General features: G+C 50.1%; 2 protein-coding genes and 1 pseudogene across 5 annotated transcripts; 2 read left to right on the top strand and 1 right to left on the bottom strand.

Moving 5' to 3' along the window:
• Nucleotides 1–2,467: 2,467 nt before the first annotated feature.
• Nucleotides 2,468–10,671, top strand: RBM42 (RNA binding motif protein 42). 2 transcript variants are annotated; one of them, XM_053605171.1, is made up of 10 exons: nucleotides 2,468–2,728; nucleotides 2,961–3,105; nucleotides 3,986–4,070; nucleotides 4,175–4,249; nucleotides 5,752–5,817; nucleotides 5,897–6,072; nucleotides 6,544–6,876; nucleotides 7,114–7,231; nucleotides 10,144–10,338; nucleotides 10,430–10,671. In XM_053605171.1, exons 1-10 carry the CDS (start codon nucleotides 2,601–2,603, stop codon nucleotides 10,540–10,542), a joined length of 1,434 nt encoding a protein of 477 aa, XP_053461146.1. In that variant the 5' UTR covers nucleotides 2,468–2,600; the 3' UTR covers nucleotides 10,543–10,671. The 2 variants fall into 2 exon arrangements, with proteins under 2 accessions (XP_053461146.1, XP_053461148.1); XM_053605173.1 differs by lacking the exon at nucleotides 5,752–5,817 and having other exon boundaries at nucleotides 5,918–6,072.
• Nucleotides 10,672–11,370: 699 nt separating this feature from the next.
• Nucleotides 11,371–11,754, bottom strand: LOC128595945 (60S ribosomal protein L34-like; annotated as a pseudogene).
• Nucleotides 11,755–15,913: 4,159 nt separating this feature from the next.
• Nucleotides 15,914–18,531, top strand: ETV2 (ETS variant transcription factor 2). 3 transcript variants are annotated; one of them, XM_053605168.1, is made up of 6 exons: nucleotides 16,179–16,248; nucleotides 16,349–16,426; nucleotides 16,666–16,746; nucleotides 16,998–17,465; nucleotides 17,936–18,048; nucleotides 18,306–18,519. In XM_053605168.1, the coding sequence occupies exons 1-6, from the start codon at nucleotides 16,179–16,181 to the stop codon at nucleotides 18,504–18,506; spliced, it is 1,011 nt and encodes a 336-aa protein (XP_053461143.1). In that variant the 3' UTR covers nucleotides 18,507–18,519. The 3 variants fall into 3 exon arrangements, with proteins under 3 accessions (XP_053461145.1, XP_053461143.1, XP_053461144.1); XM_053605169.1 differs by having other exon boundaries at nucleotides 16,349–16,444; nucleotides 16,687–16,746; XM_053605170.1 differs by lacking the exons at nucleotides 16,666–16,746; nucleotides 16,998–17,465 and adding an exon at nucleotides 15,914–15,925 and having other exon boundaries at nucleotides 16,159–16,248; nucleotides 18,306–18,531.
• Nucleotides 18,532–19,055: the final 524 nt, after the last annotated feature.

Below are 19,055 nucleotides of genomic sequence, written 5' to 3'. Positions count from 1 at the left end.
CAAAGTTAAACTGTCCGAAAAAAATTTTTTTTAGGCTCGGTGCCCATAGCACAGTGGTTACGGTGCCAGCCACATACACCGAGGGTGGCGAGTTCGAACCCAGCCCGGGTCAACTAAACAACTGCAACAACAACAAAAAAAAAATAGCCAGGCATTGTGGCAGGCACCTATAGTACCAGCTACTTGGGAGGCTGAGGCAAGAGAATTGCTTAAGCCCAAGAGTTTGAGATTGCTGTGAGTTGTGATGCCACTGCACTCTACCAAGGGCGACATAGTGAGACTCTGTCTCAAAAAAATTTTTTTAACAATAAAAAAATATATATGTATATATATGTGTGTGTGTGTATATATATATATATATATTTTTTTTTTTTTTTTTTGAGACAGCGTCTCAAGCTGTCGTCCTGTCACAGCAACCTCAAATTCTTAGGCTTAAGCGATTCTCTTGTTTCAGCCTCCCAAGTAGCCAGGACTACAGGCACCCGCCACAACACCTGGCTATTTTTTTGGGTTGCAGTTGTCATTGTTGTTTAGCTGGCCCAGGCCAGGTTCAAACCCGCCATCCTCAGTGTATGTGGCCAGTGCTCTACCGATTGAGCTACTGGCGTCACCAACAATAAAATAATTCTAAAAAGAAAAATGAGCAAAATGTATGAATGGGCAATTCTCAGGAAAAAAATGCTCAAAGTCAATAATAAGAAAGCATATTAAAATAATACTTTGATATATTTCCTACCAATCGGACTAGCAGAAAGGAAACCCAAAACTAGCAGCTCGTTCTGCTGGCAAGGCTGTGAGAAAATGGGTACTCTGATATCAGTGGGCATACAATATAGAACACTACCTATGGGACAATCTCCAGCAAAACTACACGTGCATATACACTTTACCCAAACAATCCCACATTTAGGAATTATCCTAAACTGTTACAGGTGAAATACAAGTTGTGGGACCTTGTACAAAATAACTGGCCAACATTCTTCATAAGGTTAATAGAGGCATTAAAAGAAACCTAACAACAAAATGCAATGCAGGATCTTGATTGGATCACAGATTTTTTTTCAATGTTTGAAAATACATTTGGGGGACAAATGAGGAAATCAGTGTTACTGGAGAATAACTGCTCTTCTTGGGTTTCTCCCCTCAAAACAACCAAAACCCCAATGTAATGATGAAAAGATGTCATATAAGTTTCAAATGAGAAACATTTAAAATACCTAACTAGTAATCCTCAAAAGCTTTAACAGGAAAAAAAAAGGGGGGGGGGAACCAACCAAATAAAAGATCACTTGGATGTATTTTATAAATTTATTTTGTAAATAAACTATTGTATAAAGACATTTTTGAGACAGGGAAAATTGAACATGTTCTGGGTGTCAGATGATACTAACAACTTGATAGTATTAATAATGGCGTGATTATGGTATGTCTCTAACAGAGAGACATACTAATGCATTCATGAGTGAACTAATAAATGCCTAGCATTTATTTGCTTTAACATAATCCAGCAAGAAATAGAATAGATGAAACCAGAAGTGCAGAATATTCCGAGGTACAATTCATGCTAATGTGGATATTCAAAATATTCACAGTAGACCCCCTCAAGGTGACTCATCCAGGAAACTCAAGCTTGTAATCCTTTGGGAGGCCAAGGTGGGAGGATCATTTGAGGTCCGGAGTTTAAGGACAGCCTGAGCAACAGACCCCACACACCACAAATAGAAAAAAGTAACTGGACACGGCACCTACGTGTACTCCCAGGTACTCGGGAGCCTGAGACAAGATTACTTGTGAGACTCTGTCTTAAAAGAGAGAGCTAACTATTCAAATATTCATAATAAAAAGATGTGAGGGCTACAAAAAAGGGAGGGGTCAGTTATGTCCCAAGAAACACAGAGTCCAAGCCCACACACATGCCCTCTGAATAGATGCACTGGACTATTGTCTCTCGGCCTGGGAATGAGCAGAACATCTTTTGCTATTTTCTTCAACAAATGCCTTCATGTGTCACCCCCTTCAGGAAGCCTGGGTCAGGTGCTTCCTCTGTGACTCTGGGGTCTTTCTGGGAATTACAGGGAGTGTGTCTATCTACCCTTAAAATAGGTTTTCCTGGCCTCCAACCCCCTCTTCCCTAGCAAGACCTCCAGACTCGCCCAACACTGCTGTTGACCCGGACTTCCGCCTGCTTAAAAACATCCGGTGCGGACCGTGTCGTGGCGTGGGCGGGGCCTCGGAACTTTCCTGCCGTCTCAAAGGTCCAGAGTCCACATTAGGGACCAACAGACTTTCCCTCGCTCTCATTAGCCGTGTCTCTCCAGGAAGGCGTGGCCGTGCCGCTTCACAGCACTCTTATAGATGCAGGGTCTTCCCTTAGTTCTTATTTTTGATGTTCTGATTGGCTAATATTTCTCCCCGAGGGTGTGGCCAAGTCTCATTGGTCCTCACCCCCAGGCGTGTGGCGTCAGGACCGGCGCCAGTTGCTTTTGCCCTACGTCATTCGTGGGCGCCCACCCTGACGGGGGCAGAGAGTAGACAGCGGTAGAGTCGGCGGCGGCAGCTGAGCTGATACTATAGTAGCGGCAACAGCGACGGCGGCAGTGATGGCCGGGGCGGGGCCGGCCCCGGGACTCCCGGGTGCAGGAGTACCCGTGGTCCCGGGCCCTGGTGCCGGCATCCCGGGCAAGAGTGGCGAGGAACGCTTGAAGGAAATGGAGGCGGAGATGGCCCTGTAAGGCCCTCTCTGCAAAGCGTGATAAAAGCTGTCAGAGTCACTGAATCCTAGAGCCTTTCGCCCTTGATAGGCCGGAGATACAGCTCTAACATGGGGAAGTGGAACTTTGGAGATTCTGAGGGCGGGGATAAGAGAGGAATTGGCAGAGATGAAGGCGCTGTCTCGATATAATTAACGTTCCAGAATTGGCATAAGGTCCTGAGCCGTGGTATCTCTCCTGATCCTCCAGGTTTGAACAGGAAGTTTTGGGGGCTCCAGTAACCGGAATCCCAACTGCTGTGCCTACGGTGCCCACGGTCCCTACGGTCGAAGCGATGCAGGTCCCAGCCGCTCCTGTGATCCGTCCTATTATCGCGACCAACACATACCAGCAGGTATGGCTGAGCTATATGCTATGTCAGGGGACACAATGCCTCGAATACAGTATGTGTTTGTATACAGAGAGCTATTAACCTTTTGGCTGGTTAACCAATTAGCATGACATATTTTATGTACCAGGCACTGAGGACACACCAATGACTCAGGCAGACAATATCTTTGCCCTTTGGGAGCTTATATTCCAGAGCATATTGTACAGTAGAACTTTCTTTAATAAGGAGAATATTCCCTATCTGTTTGAAATTTATATTTTTTATTAAATAGCTTCTCATTCTCTACATTTCAAGTGCTTAAAGCCGCCTATATATGACTAGGAGAGGTAGGGAAGAGAGAAACACCATTAAAATGAAAATGATGGAGACTAAATCTTGTAGGGCCACCATAAAGACTCTGGCTTTTACTCTGAGATGGGGAAACTATTGGAGGATTTTGAGCAGAAGAGTGATATGGTCCAACATAGAAGTTAACAAGGTCCCTCTGGCTATATTTAGTGAATAGACTGTAAGGGGCAAGGGTAGAATCAAGGAGACCAAGGAAGAGGCTAGTATAATAATCTAGGCAAGAGATGATGGTGGCTTAGATCAGCACAGTATCATGGGAGATGGGGAGGACAGATGGACACAATTACAAATAGTGCTAAGTGCTGTGGGGAATTAGGGTGGCAAGAGAATTTGCTACTGAAAGAGGCTAAGGAGATCTTTACCTAATGTGATCCCAAAATCCTCCCTTAGAAGTAGCATTTTAGTTGAGACTCAAAGTTTGACAGCCAGCCCCCTACACAGCACAAAGGATAAAACTCCTAGCCTCTTGAAGTGAGCAGACATGGCAGATGGCGGACACTGAGTCAGGCCCTTCACCTGTCCTCTTCTCTAACAGGTCCAGCAGACTCTGGAGGCCCGGGCAGCTGCTGCAGCCACAGTAGTTCCTCCCATGGTGGGTGGCCCTCCTTTTGTGGGCCCTGGTAAGTAAGAAGTGGCAAGGCAAAGAGGTCAGGGAATCAAGCAGGCTGGTGAAAAGGGATGCCCAAGATTCTTCTCCTACCATCTTTGTCTCTCTTCTCAACAGTTGGCTTTGGCCCTGGTGATCGGAGTCACTTGGACAGTCCAGAGGCTCGAGAAGCCATGTTCCTGCGGCGAGCAGGTAGGTCTGGGGCTAGGAACTTCCACATTTAACCAAGCACTCTTGTTTCAACAACTTAAGCCTCTTGCCTAAATCACTGCTTTGCCTCACCTTCTCCATTTCATCCCTACTCTGATGTCATTTTGCTAAAGCACAAACCTAATCAGTAGTTCCTCACTTCCTGGTTATTTCAAGTCAGTTTGGGGTTAACTGGAGTATTGCAAACCAACCCCCTCCTGTCAGTCCTAATTCCAAACTTTTTACTTAGTATGGTTATCATCTTTTGCTCTCCCCCTACCCCCCAAAAAAAACATAAGTTCCATGAAAGACAGAAGAGTTCTTACCTGGCACATAGTAAGCATTACATAGTATCTATTGGTGGGATGGACAGACCTTCCAAACAGACACCAAGCTCTTCACCTGGCACTCAAGACCCTCTGTGACCTTGCTCCTTGCAGAGAGAAATGCCCACATCCTCCCCCAGGAGCCTCAGACATTGCTGCAATATGCCAGCAGTACTCTTGTTGACATCCCTTTTCTTCCCTGCTCATTGTTACTCCACTATAATCTTCCAGCCTTATCCTCTCTGCAGGCCATTCTCCATACATTCCGTCTTTTGTTTCACGTAATGTTTATACTGTCAATTTTCATGACGTTACTTTCTTATATGTATGAAATGGATGTGTGTTCTCATTTGGATATAAAATTCTGATACTTCTATTAAACTCACAGACTTGTTAATTAATGTTACCTAAATCCTGTTATACTTTTTTATCTAATGATATCTGAGAAGTTTTAACATCTCTTACTCTTTATATGGTTTTGATCAAAATGCAAACTTGACCTACTTACCCTCCCCCAGCTTCACAACCTGCTGTGGCTCCCTAGTACCTGAGGAAGACATCTACAGCTCAGCCAAGAAGGCTGTGCTTGAATGCCTGCTGACATCTCAACACTTTCCTGATGCTAACCCCCCACTTCCTGTATTACAGTTGTACTAAACTGAAAGGGAAAACGGTTTTGCTTATATTCTTCCTGCCAGTAATATTTCCATTCACCCTTTGCCTGACTAACTCTTTGTTACCCTTTGGGTCTCAGCTTACAGGCCATTTTCTTCGGGAAGCTTTAGTTCTCCTGTCTGGTTCGTAGCACGTCTCTGGGTTCTGACAGCTCCCTGTACTTCCCTTTCCTAGCACTGCTCTGCCTGGGCTTTAACCCTTTTCAGCCCTGATCACTCTGGTCTGTCATTCTCTTGTGAGAAGTCTATTCCCTCCTGCACCCGGGTTTTCCTGAGAACCCTTGGTCTGTTGCTATGTCCCCAGCATTGCTCACCACAGGGCTGGGCCCAGAAGAGTTCCTCAGTGGTAACGTTTTGCAGAATGAACCAGTGGAAAGATGTCTCCCAGAAGGCTCCTCAGACTTTTCTCCAGAATTTCTTAGATACGAAGAGTACTCCCACACATACCTTACCCCAAGTGCACCCATCCCCATGACACACACCCCCATTTCTTTCTCTCACCCAGCCGTGGACCCCCAGAGGGCTCCTATGCTGCGTCCAGCCTTCATCCCCCATGTGCTACAGAGAGCAGGTGAGGGGGCCAGGTTCATCATCCCTGTCACATAAACTCCCACCTAAGCCCTCCAACACCCCCACTAACACCCTGACAGATTCTGCTCTCTCTTCTGCAGCAGGCGGTCCCCGCCCTATGGCCCTGCGGCCCCCTCACCAGGCTCTTGTGGGCCCCCCTCTGCCTGGACCCCCTGGACCACCCATGATGCTGCCACCAATGGCTCGGGCCCCAGGGCCCCCCCTAGGCTCCATGGCTGCTCTGAGACCTCCTCTGGTGAGTACGGACAGGGAATTAATGGTGCAGTAGACAGGAAGGTCTGCAGTCCTGGCCCCATGGGCTGTGTCTAAGTCTGCCCTCCCCTGGCATTTTATTTCTTTGCCTCTCAACTTGCTCATCCTGTCCCTGTCTTTTCTGCATCTGTTTTTTTCCTGTTTCCTTCTGTAGCCAAATCTGTTTTTCTTTCCTTTTGTGAACAAAATACAGAGCGAAACACATGTTGTTGGTGTATTTCTATCTCTGTATCTTTATTTTTCCTTTGTCTTGTTTTTGTCTTGCTGTTTTTTGTCCTGTATCCTTCTGTCTCTCTTTTTGCCTGTGTTTCTCTGTGTCTGACTAGAGACTCCTTTCTTGGCCAAGGTGTCCCCTTCCTGCTTCCTGGATCCCAGGTTCTTGCTTTGTTAGGTGGTGATGAAAGTAAAGTCTGAGCCTGTGATCTGGCCTCTTGCATTCTCCTCTTACCCATAGGAAGAGCCAGCAGCACCCCGAGACCTGGGCCTGGGCCTAGGGTTGGGCCTGAAAGAGAAGGAAGAGGCAGTGGTGGCAGCGGCAGCCGGGCTGGAGGAGGCTAGTGCAGCAGTGGCTGTGGGCGCAGGAGGGACCCCAGCAGGCCCTGCAGTCATTGGGCCCAGCCTGCCACTGGCCCTGGCCATGCCATTGCCTGAGCCTGAGCCCCTGCCCCTCCCATTGGAGGTAGTTCGGGGCCTACTGCCCCCACTGCGCATTCCTGAGCTCCTGTCTCTGCGTCCACGGCCTCGGCCACCTCGGCCTGAGCCACCCCCTGGCCTCATGGCTCTTGAGGTAAGCAGGGAGCATGGCAGTGATGGGACAGAAGGGGCTTGGAGGTCAGGCAGGAGCCCATGAGCTTCTACACATAGGAACACATGTAGACCTTTGTCCAGGTAGTGGGAGGATTTGGGGAGCAGGAAACAGACACATGTATCCCAAACCCAAAAGCACATCCAGGAGGGCCGGGGGCAAAGGACAGTGGGAGACTCCAACACCCGACCATTTGCACCCCTCCCCTTCCCTCTTCAGGTGCCAGAGCCCCTGGGAGAAGACAAGAAGAAGGGGAAGCCAGAGAAGTTGAAACGCTGTATTCGCACTGCAGCCGGGAGCAGCTGGGAAGACCCCAGTCTGCTAGAATGGGATGCTGGTAAGTGGCCAAAATGCAAGGTCAGGTGTTGATTAGCTGAGGCTAGGCTGTCCTCCTTGGGGCTACAGATGGGGAAAGTAAAATATGTAACTCCACACGTTTCTGCAGGGCAGGCACTGTTCTTAACACAGGCCCCTCACCCAGCCATGGGCTTTCGCTTTTTTCTCACAACTTAGGAAACATTTTAAACACAGAATGGCACAGTAAGCAGTCATTCGTCCACCACCTTGATTCAGCAATTAACATTTTGCCCTTTATTCCTCAGTGTGCACATACTGTAGGTGGTTTTTTTTTTTTTTTTTTTTTTTGCAGTTTTTGGCCGGGGCCGGGTTTGAACCCACCACCTCCAGTATATAGGGCCTGTGCCCTACTCCTTTGAGCCACAGGTGCCACCCAAGTGGTGGTTTCATTTTTTTCTCAGTCATTTGAAGGAAGTTGCGAGTGAAGTCATTACTTCACTCCTAAATATCTTAGTATTCATCTCCTGAGAAAAGAAATGAATGCTTTTATAATAACATTATCACATGTAAAAGTTAACTATAATTCTGTGGTATCTTATATTCAGTTTATATGCAAATTTCCCCAGTTGTCCTGAAACCCTACTTTAGCTTTTTTTCTTTCTTTTGAGACAGAGTCTCACCATATCGCTCTTGGTAGAATGCTGTGGCATCACAGCTCACAGCAACCTCAAACTCTTGAGCTAAAGCAATTCTTTTGCCTCAGACTCCCAAGTAGCTGGGACTACAGATGCCCACCACCAAGGCCTGGCTATTTTTTTGTTGCAGTTTGGCCAGGTTCAAACCTGCCACCCTCAGTATATGGGGCCAGCGCCCTACTCACTGAGCCACAGGCACCGCCCCCCACCCCTTTTTATTTTTGGGGATTCATTGAGGGTTCTTTAGAACCAGTTTACATTGCTTGCTTTTCTTTAAAAAAATGAGACAGCATCTCACTGTCACCTAGGCTAGAGTGCAGTGGTACGATGGTAGCTCACTGCAACCTCAAACACCTGGGCTTAAGCAATATTGCTGGCTTAGCTTCCTGGACTTTAATGACTTAACTCAATTCTTCAAGGACTATAAGTGCACACCACCACACTTGGCTAATTTTTTTTTGTTTTCTTGTAGAGATAGGGGTTTTGTTATGTTGCCCAACTAGTCTCGAACTCTTGGCCTCAACCAATCCCCCATCCTCTGTCTCCCAAAGTGCTGAGATTATAGGTGTGAGCCACAACACTTGCCCTAGATTATCTTTTAATAAGATTGGTCTCCCCCACACCTCTTTGTTTTATATATAATATATAATACTTTCTTGAAGTATCTAGGCCTGTTGTCCACACTCTGAGTTTGTCAGATTGTTTCCTCCCAGGGTGGCCCACTGTGTTCTCAAAGAGTGCCTCTAATGACTCCAGAAGTTTGGGGCAGCCACAGCAGAATCTGAGAAAGGAAAAGACCCACCTCTACCCCAGTCCTTGACTTCTGCCTCCTCTACTGGAACCTTCTACTGCCCCAAGCTAATGCCAGGCAGGACCAGCATAGGCCTTGAGACCCTAGTTCTGTGACCTTGGGCAAGTTACTTAGCCTTTCAGCTGCACTTTCTGCATTGCCAAAAAGGGAGTAACAGTAGGAGCCTTATGGGGATAGGGCTCTCTGGGACAGAGCTTGTTCAACAGGGGCACAGGCCCAATGCAGAGGGTATGGCTGAGAATGGCAGCTGAGGGCAGTGCCTATGGCTCAGTGAGTAGGGCACCGGCCTCATATACTGAGGGTGGTGGGTTCAAACCCAGCCCTAGCCAAACTGCAACAACAACAACAAAAAAAAATAGCTGGGTGTTGTTGCGGGCGCCTGTAGTCCCAGCTACTTGGGAGGCTGAGGCAAGAGAATTGCCTAAGCCCAAGAGCTAGAGGTTGCTGTGAGCTGTGACACCATAGCACTCTACCGAGGGCAACAAAATGAGACTCTGTCTCTAAAAAAAAAAAAAAGAATGGCAGCTGAGCTGAAGTGTAGGGCAGGCTCAGGCAGCTTTCTAGGCATTAAGGGGGAACTGGAGTGGACTTTGCAGAGGAAGCAAGGCTGAGGAAAGATGAAGCCTCTGTTAGTGAGATCCTATGATGGGAGGCCAGTGGGTGTTACAGGACTGGAGGATGTCATAGGAAAGTGCCCAGGAGACCAAGGAGTAGTAGGGGGAAGTCATTACTTCACTCCTAAACATTTCAGTATTCATATCCTAAGAAAAGAGATGATTCTTTCATATCCTAATACCATTGTCACGTCTAAGAAAATTAATTATAGTTCTGTGGTATCTTATATTCAGTTTATATGCAAATTTCCCCAGTTGTCCTAAAACCCTACTTTAGCTATTTTTGCCCCAAACTAGAATGCATGCAGTTTTATGTCTCTTGATTTTTTTTTTTTCTCCCCAAGTAGCAAGGACTACAGGTGCACACCACCATACTCAGCTGATTTTTTTTGTTTTCTTATAGAGCAGTGATTCTCAACCTGTGGGTCATGACCCACATGAACTGTATTAAAGGGCCACCGCATTGGAAAGTTTGAGAACCACTGTTATAGAGGAAAGACCAGGGCTGGGACAGAGTTAGAGGTTTCATCATGGGAATGAGTTAGATGGCCCTGGGGTAGGGAAGGACAGTACAGGTAGAGGCTAACAGGACTCTGGGACACATGCCTGAGTTCTTGTCCCACCTTTGCCACTTCCTAGTTGGGTAACTTTAGGAGAGGGGGTGACTTGACCTCTCTATGCCTTAGTGTGAAAGGGGTTGTTAGGAGTGTTGAATGCGCACAGACCTCTCCAGGTGCTTAGCAGAGCCTCCAGAGAAGGTGGGGCTGTTCTACAAAGAGGGCTCTGAGCTAGGTATCTCCATCCTCTGACTCTGTCTGTCTCCCATCCCCAGATGACTTCCGGATTTTCTGTGGGGATCTGGGCAATGAAGTGAATGATGACATCTTGGCACGTGCCTTCAGCCGCTTCCCATCCTTCCTTAAGGCTAAGGTGATCCGTGACAAGCGCACGGGCAAGACCAAGGGTTATGGTTTTGTCAGCTTCAAGGACCCCAGTGACTACGTACGTGCCATGCGTGAGATGAATGGTGAGTGAGGCCTTCCCTAGGGATAATGGCTGTGGTGGGCATCTGACCAAAGCCTGACACCGAGCCTGACCAGAATCCTCCATTTCTACAGGGAAGTATGTGGGCTCGCGCCCCATCAAGCTTCGCAAGAGCATGTGGAAGGACCGGAACCTGGATGTGGTCCGCAAGAAGCAGAAAGAAAAGAAGAAGCTGGGCCTGAGATAGGGTCTGTGGCTGGGCAGCCGCTCCCATCCGGCTGGGTGCTGGCTCCTCCCCACAGTTCTCTTTGGAAAACCCCCAACTATCCTCCCTCCTGCCTCAAAACCAGTTTCAATAAATTTATGTTCATTTCCATCCCTGCTTGGGCTTGAAAGCACTCTGAGGGGTAGGGTTTGGCATCCCCCTACCTAAAAATGGTGGGGAGCCTTGAAAGTTTACCCAGACATCAAGGGGGCACTTTGGAGCCCCTACTGTGTTCCCATTACCTCTTCTTAAAGTCTTTTTAAGTGCACACTGAGCACAACCATTACAGAGGAGCATGTGGGAGGTTACGGCAAAGCCAAGCTGAGACCCAGATCTGGGTCCTGACTCCAGACTGTGTTCTCAGCACCTAGGCAGTCTACTAGGCCTGCCCTTTGGGAGCTCACAACCTTCTAGGCTTTCAGCAAATTCAAATGCTGGCAACACAATAGTGATTGATACAGTCTTAGGCCCTTCTCCCCCAGAGCTCATGGCCCAGTCTCAGGAGATAGGCCTGATGCCAGACAGTACAAGCCCAGAGTCAGGGTAGGAATGGGGGAGCCCAGGGTGTTGATCTGTGGGTCAGGAAGGGTTTCCTGAAGGAAATGTCATTCTTACCTTTCTGAGATGCTCATTTTCTTCCTGGAATTCTTACCCCCTGGATATCTCAGACTGTTTTTCAATTTGTCCACACTGCCAGGCCCCAGCCGGCTTAACTTGCTATATGTCTCTGTAGGGCTATCTCTGTACCTCGGAGAGGCTCTGTGAGTGTCCATCTGTTTTGTTTTTCTTTTTTTTTTTTTCAGTCTTAATTTTTATTACTCAAAAAAAACCTTCATTTTCTTATTTAGCTTTCTGACTCTGTGCTTGTGCCTTCAACACTTTCACAACGATTTTCTGCTCCTCAATAAGGAAAGCACACTTGATGCTGTCACGAACACATATAGCACACATGGAACCACCATAGGCCCTGCTGACATGTTTTTTTGTTTTAGACGACCTCATAAGAACTTTAGGTCTCACAGCGCGAACCCCTCGAAGTCTGCCTGGGCACACGCCACATGCAGATTTTGGTGCTTTCCCAACCTTCTTGGTATAAAGGTAAACAATTCTGTTACCAGGGGTGCGGGACAGCCTGGTTTTGTTAGAGGCTGTATTGTAGGAAAGCCTACAACAGTATGTCAACCGCTACGCCATTTTGAGTGCCTCTAGACAGCATCCCCGGAAGAGCCTGTTTTGTTTTTCTAAGTGACTGTATCTCTCTGGGTCTCTTCCATCTGTGGGCATCTCCCCCACTCTTCCCAGCTCCAAATTGGTCTCTGCCTGTCTGAAGAGGTGTAGAATCTTGAATGCCAGGCTAAGAGCTTAGACTTCACCCTGAAGGCAACAGCAAGTCCAGAGAAGTCAAGACAAAACTTAAGCAGCAAGCAGGGGACTGATATTGGTGGCAGATTTGTGCTTTAGAAAGAGCACTGTGGGCTTGGCGCCTGTAGCTCAAGTGGTAGGGCACCAGCCACACAAACTGAAGCTGGTAGGTTCGAATCCAGCCTGGGCCCGCCAAACAACAATGATGACAACTACGACAACAAAAAATAGCCAGGTGTTGTGGCGGGTACCTGTAGTCCCAGCTACTTGGGAGGTTGAGGCAAGAGAATTGCTTAAGCCCAAGAGTTGGAGCTTGCTGTGAGCTGTGATGCCACAGCCCTCTACCCAGGGTGACAGCTGGAGACTGTAAAAAAGCACTGTGGTGGCAAGGTGGCTCACACCTGTAATCCTAGCACTCTAGGATGCTGAGGCAGGAGGATCCCTTGAGCTCAGGAATTCAAGACCAACCTGAGCAAGAGTGAGACCCCATCTTTACTAAAAATACAAAAAAAATTAACTGGGTGTCATTGTGGGCACCTGTAGTCCCAGCTACTCTGAGGGCTGAGGCAGGAGGATTGTTTGAGCCCAAGAGTTTGAGGTTGCTATGAGCTGTGACACCAGGGCATTCTACCAGAGGCCACAGTCAAAAAAAAAGTACAAGACCACCACTGTGGGCTGGGAGTCTGGAGGGAGGATGGGGTAGGGACTAGGCCTACCCATCCCAGGGATAGGAGGTTGGGAGATTGCAGGGCTCCCAGGACACAGCCATCAGATCCCTGCCTTTAGGAGGGGCACCGCAAAGGGGGCTGGGAGTGGGGAGGAGACTAGGAGGCTTCTCAGGGAAGGAGCTCACCAAAGAGAGGTATCAAATTTCTTCTGTTCCTGTGTTCCCCCTTACTACCCCTTCTCTGACGTCACATTTTCCAATCTGGTCAAAGGAGTGAGGGCTTCCTTCCCCGGCAGGAAGTGCCCTTCAGCCCCCTGCCACCTGGGCTAGACCACCCAAGCCCAGCACCCTCAAACCCCCTTCCCCTCATCACCAGCCGATCCTACTGATCCCCCTCTGTTCACTGCAACCCCAGGAGCAAGAGAAGAGAGGATGGTAACAGAAAGGAGGCTTTTACAAGTACACATAAGTCCTCCTGAGGATGGAGGCAGGCCAGCAGATACAGAGATGAGATCTCTGGATACAGAGAAGGAGGGACAGGAGGGAGACAGGCACAGAGGTGAGAACCATCAATTACAGTGCAATGGGAAAGGAGATGGAGAAAACCCAGAGAGAGAGAGAAACAAGAAGATAGGAGCACTCAAAGATAGATGAGGAGGGACAGAGACTTGTCAAAAGAAATGCAGTGACAGGCCTCACCAAAGTCAGGCCAGGTGCAACAGAGATCCAGAGCTGAGCACATCAACCTGAACAGGGCAGAAAGATATGGAGAAACAAGGAGAGAGGCCAGCTTCCGAGGGAGCAGATGGGGGTGGGGAGTCGTGGGGGCAGGGCAGGCCAGGACTCCCTTCAGGCCCCTGGGCTGAGTGGAGGGAGGGGCTGGTAATGCCCCAGAGCTCTGCCCCTCAACCAACACTGGATCCAACCCTAGCCCCACCCAGTCCAGTGTGACCTTGAGGAAGTGACTCTCCCTCTTGAAGCCCAGTTTCCCTTCTGTTAAATGGACAGAAGAGAAGTGCCTCACCTCCCTCACACTCCAGAATGACAAGTAGTCAATGATCAAGAAACTGGGTGTACAAGTCACATTTGAGCACCTCTTGTACATGGTAATTCCAGAAGTCAAATGTGACTTGAGTACTACAATTTTAATAGTTAAAAAAAAGCTGGGTGAGAAAAACTCTATGAAATCCAAGCAGGGAGGAGAGGGAAGGGGTTGAGTAAATTCCCATGCAAACAATGGGTATATTGCATACTCCCTGGGTGAAGGACATGACTACCACTTTAACCTTACAAAACCAATGTAACCTAATCACATGCACCTCCATGTTAATCTGAAATTAAAAACAAAGGCTGGGTGAACACCAGCAAAGGTGCATATTAAAAAGTTATTTTTAATGTTAAATATTTATTTTTTGTTTTCAGACAGAGTCTCACTTCGTTGCCATAGGCTAGTATCAGCCTAGCTCACAGCAACCTCAAATTAGGGAGCAGCAAATTAATGTAGCCAGCTAATTTTTCTACTTTTAGGAGAGATGGCATCTCTCTCTTGCTCAGTCTGGTCTTGAACTCTTGAACTCAAGTGATTCTCCTACCTCAGCCTCCTGGAGTGCTAGGATTACAGGCAGGAGCCACCACCCCCAGCCAATATTCATTCATTAATACATATAGCAGGATGGGCATAAGCATAGTCCCTGATCCAAGTTACCTGGGTAAAGTGTTGCCAGACTTAGCAAATAAGAATATAGGACATTTGGGTGGCGCCTGTGGCCAGTGAGTAGGTTACCAGCCCTATATATCAAGGGTGGCTGGTTCAAACCTGGCCCTGGCCAAAATGCAACAAAAAAATAGTTGGGCATTGTGGCAGGCGCCTGGGAGGCTGAGGCAGAGAATCACCTAAACCCAAGGAGTTGGAGGTTGCTGTGAGCTGTGACTCCATAGCACTCTACTGAGGACGATAAAGTGAGACTCTGTCTCTCTAAAAAAAAATATATAGGACATTTACTTACTGAATTTCAGGTAAACAAATAATCTTTTAGTATAGGTATGTCCCAAATGATGTCTGTATATTACATGCATGACTTTGCTTTTTGCTGAATTACTTGAAGCAGTTACAGACACTATAACACCTCATCCCTAACTTATCTGTGTTCATTTCCTAATAGAGACATCTTGGGCGGCGCCTGTGGCTCAGTGAGTAGGGCGCCAGCCCCATATGCCGAGGGTGGCGGGTTCAAACCCAGCCCCGGCCAAACTGCAACCAAAAAATAGCTGGGCGTTGTGGCGGGCGCCTGTAGTCCCAGCTGCTCGGGAGGCTGAGGCAAGAGAATCGCGTAAGCCCAAGAGTTAAGAGGTTGCTGTGAGCCGTGTGACACCACGGCACTCTACCTGAGGGCGGTACAGTGAGACTCTGTCTCTACAAAAAAAAAAAAAAAAAAGAGAGACATCTTTCATATCATAATACCATTGTCACATCTAAGAAAATAGTTATATGATATCTCATAGTCATTTTATACTCGTTTCCCCAACCGTCCCAAACTATCATAGCATGCATGGATGGGGCATGGGCTCTGGAGAAGAGCTGTGGGAAGAAGCCTGTCTCAATCTCCCCCTTCATAAAATGCATACTACTTATAAGAATAGTACCTACCTCCTAAGAGGATTTAAAGGAGGCCCATCTCACAGCCAGTGGTAGCAATGAGCCCTCACTCACGTCAGCTGTTATTATTACTATTGTTGTTGATGATGTTATTATTGTTATTATGATTGAGACTCCTAGGGAGCAGTCCCAGGACAACCTCCCCAAAATGGGCTAGCCAGGTGGGGATTCGGGTTGGCCTCCTCCACCCCCACCCTACCCCCCTCCACCCGCAGTCACCCTGCCGATTGTGACGTCGGCTGACGCTGGGGCTGGGGGACCATCTGGCCGGAAATCCCTCTTCCTGTTACAGATAAGCCTGGCGCTGCCCAGCTGACCCCAGACCCTCCTCCCTTGCTACCCGCCATGTCGCACGATCAGGTCCCCAAGACCCCCACCTTGCCCCATCACCCCGTAAAAAACCCTGGCCCCTGCCCCCCTGTCCCACCCATTTCGCTGTTCCCCAAGCCCCCATCCAAGCCTAAGTCCTCCCTGCAGCAGAACAGCCCCAGAGGCGAGCCTCCATCCCTAAGGGAGGGGGGCACCTCGGCCCCGCCTCTGGCCCTGCAACTTGACCCAGGCTGCGACCCCCTGCTCTGACGTCTTGGAAAATTCCCCCCTGCCCAGGCCCTCTAGGGAGGGGGTGCATGGTATGAAATGGGGCTGAGACCCCCGGCCAGGGGCAGAGGAACCCGCCAGAGGTGAGCCGAGGTGCCTGGGTTAAGAAGGACCAGGGGGGTTAGACTCCCAAGAGCTAGGGGGCCCGGACTCCTGGGTCTGAGAATAAAGGGGGGCCAAGATGCCTACAAGGGTAAAGGCAGGAGCAGAGGCCTGGACTCTTGGGTCTCAGGGACGTAAGGGCTGGGGTCCCGGACTCTGGGGTCTCCAAGTATCATATCTTCATCCACTACTATATCGACTTTTCCCATCTTAGAACATTCACAACGAGCATTCATGGACGTGTGGAACTGGGATGAAGCATCACCACAGGAAGTGCCTCCAGGGAACAAGCTGATAGGGCTGGGTAGGCTGCCAGCACTGACACAGCGTGTGTGGGGAGGGTGCTCAGGTGGGGACCTCTGGTGACCTCTCCCTATCGTCCCTAACCTCCTTACTGCCTTCAGAAGGAGCTGAATTTGGCTTCTATTTCCCTGATCTGGTGCTCCAAGGGGACATGCCAACCGTAGAGACCAGCTGGAAAGGTTGCTGTGGGCTGGGGAGTAAGCGGGGAGGTTGCACTCCTAGGTCTAAGGGAGGAGAGGGACGCGCGGGGACAAGTAGGGCTGAGTGGGGAGGGGCCCTCGTGCTTGGACTCCAGGTTGAAAGAAGGGTTTCCGGGTCCTGAGTGAATAGGGGTTGGGTGTAATAACTCCCAGTCTCTGACAAAGACTACCATGTGGATGCTTGAGGACGGTATCTAAGTCATTGTGCACACTCTAAGGTACGATCTTATCTCTCACAGGGTTCCCACAGATGGACTGGGACTCAGCGGTACTGAACCCAGAAGCTCCATGGGGGGCGGGTGAGTGTGTGAAGAGAGGCGATGGGAAGAGGGAACTGGAGTCCTGAGACCCCCCGGGCTGGAGGTTTAGATTCCCCAATCTCTGCCGGGGAACAGACCTAGGACTGGGGATGCCTGCGTTTTCAAGTTGGCACTGCCTGGATCCGGAAACCCCGAGCCCCAGGCGCTAGGCTGAGAGCTTAGACCCCTGGTACCCCAAAGGGGCCGGGAAACCGGGGCTCCGCTCACCTGGGGTCCGTTCCTCCTTACAGAGCTGGCCACTCAGGCTCTTTCGTGTTCAGGAGCCTGGACAGACCTGGCATGCACTGCCTCGGACCCCTGGAGTCATGTCTCCCAGACCCTGGACCCCTCCCCTCCCTGCCTGGGCCCGGTCCCCTTTTCTAGTTCTGAAGGGGTGGCGAGCCAGACCTGTGCCACCTTGGCGGGAAAGGCCACCTCCTGGACACGCGCTCAAGCGTCCAGGAGCAGCACCCACTGGGACTGTTCGGTCCGCTCCGACGGCGCCACCTACTGGGGCAATGGCCTGGGCGGGGAACTGCGCGCCGACTACACCATTTCGTGGGGCGGGCCTGCGGGCTCGGACTGTACCACCTCCTGGAACCCGGGGCTCACTACCTCTTCGAAGGTGTACCAGGGTTCAGCTCCCACCGCTTCCTGCGAACCAAGCCAGCAGTCGGACCGTACCAATTTGTCTCGTTACCCCAAAACTAACCACCGAGGTGAGAGGTCCGCGAAGACCACGGAGGGTTGCAAGTCCCAAGTAGTAACGGAAGGGGGCGGGACCCGGGAAACTGGAAGAGTGTGGAAGGGGGCCTGGGACCTCAGAGCTCCAGAGAGGAAGGTCCTGTGGCCCTCACCCATAGTTCTTGGGAAGAAGAGGACTAAGACACTGATAGTCTTCTAGGGACCAAAGGGACAAGGACCTAGGTTTCTGGATTATGTGAAAGGAAAGAGACGGCGGGAGGCGGGGGGTGGGGAGGCTGAACTCCTAAATCTCCAAGGTTGGGGACCTGAACCCTGTGTCTCTGAGGCTGACTCTTTGGTCCCAGAGGAGGAGGGGATCTGGTCTCATGGGTCCCGAGTTAGGAGGACCTGGACCCTTGATCCTTCAAGATGAGAGAGCCCGGTCACTGAAGCGGCATGATCAGGGGCCGGGGAGACTGAGCCTTCACCTGCCTCCACTGTGCAGGTCCTATTCAGCTGTGGCAGTTCCTTTTGGAGCTGCTCCATGACGGGGAGCGTAGCAGCTGCATCCGCTGGACAGGCAACAGCCGCGAGTTCCAGCTGTGCGACCCCAAAGAGGTGGGGCAGCTCCCTTGCCCCGCCAGGTCCAGGCCTGTCTCCCCTAGTCCAACCTAGCTCCCCCATTCACTTTGCCTAGTCTTTGGCCCCTCCTCCAGCCTGGTCCTTGCTTCTCCAGGCACCGCCCAAACCTTCCCCCGCCCCCTGCAGTAACTGCAGCCTCAACCAACCGCATCCAAATCCGGCTCGGCGGGGCCACGCCCTCATTGACAAGACCCGCCCCCTCGGTCTCTGACTGCTCTCGGCCTCCGCCCTAGGTGGCCCGGCTGTGGGGCGAACGCAAGAGGAAACCCGGCATGAATTACGAGAAGCTGAGCCGCGGCCTGCGCTACTACTACCGGCGCGATATAGTGCGCAAGAGTGGCGGACGCAAGTACACGTACCGCTTCGGGGGCTGTGTGCCCGGCCTAGCCTATCCAGACTGCACGGGAGGCGGACCCGGAGCAGAGACACAATAAAAATATCCAATATCCTGTCAAACCTTGTCGCGCGTGCTTGCTTGTCTGCATCCTTACGACTGACACTGACTAGATCTCGCTAGCGAGCCTAAGTGTGCAACCCCCACATTTAGGAGTTTGGGGCTCCCCACCTCGGAGACCCAGGTGTCTGTGGACCCTCATCTCTTTCCTCTCACATAATTCAGGAGCTTGAGTCCTCGCCCCTTGGTCCCTAGAAGACTGCCAGCGTTTTAGTCCTCTCTTCCCCCCAAGGACCCAGAAATGAAGGCTACAGGCCCCTTCTCCTTGGAGCGCTTAGATCCCTAAGCCCCGCCCCCTAGCTGCAGATTCCGGGGTCCCTCCCCCTTATGTCCTTAAGCGTCACTACTCCGGCTTATCTCCCTCTGTACTTTACTCCTTTTATACAGTCTTTGTGGACCTCTCAACTGGGTAGTTCTGGGGTGATGAGTTAGCCACCTCCAGTGCTGGCCAATGACCAGAACCTTAGGGAGCATACTGTGTGCCCACCCTGTGATGGGACACGCAAAGAAATCCAACCCAGTGTCCACA

Source organism: Nycticebus coucang, chromosome 10, assembly GCF_027406575.1.
Source record: "Nycticebus coucang isolate mNycCou1 chromosome 10, mNycCou1.pri, whole genome shotgun sequence".
NCBI classification, from domain to species: Eukaryota; Metazoa; Chordata; class Mammalia; order Primates; family Lorisidae; genus Nycticebus; species Nycticebus coucang.
Note: the sequence above shows the minus strand (reverse complement) of the source record. Positions and strands in the feature narration are given on the sequence as shown.

Coding starts and splice junctions, on each gene's coding strand:
- RBM42 (XM_053605171.1), top strand. CDS start 2,601: ATGGCCGGGGCGGGGCCGGCCCCGGGACTCCCGGGTGCAGGAGTACCC. Junction 3,106..3,985: donor CGACCAACACATACCAGCAG/GTATGGCTGAGC, acceptor CTTCTCTAACAG/GTCCAGCAGACTCTGGAGGC. Junction 7,232..10,143: donor TCTGCTAGAATGGGATGCTG/GTAAGTGGCCAA, acceptor TCCCATCCCCAG/ATGACTTCCGGATTTTCTGT.
- ETV2 (XM_053605168.1), top strand. CDS start 16,179: ATGGACGTGTGGAACTGGGATGAAGCATCACCACAGGAAGTGCCTCCA. Junction 16,747..16,997: donor AGAAGCTCCATGGGGGGCGG/GTGAGTGTGTGA, acceptor TCCTCCTTACAG/AGCTGGCCACTCAGGCTCTT. Junction 17,466..17,935: donor CCCCAAAACTAACCACCGAG/GTGAGAGGTCCG, acceptor TCCACTGTGCAG/GTCCTATTCAGCTGTGGCAG.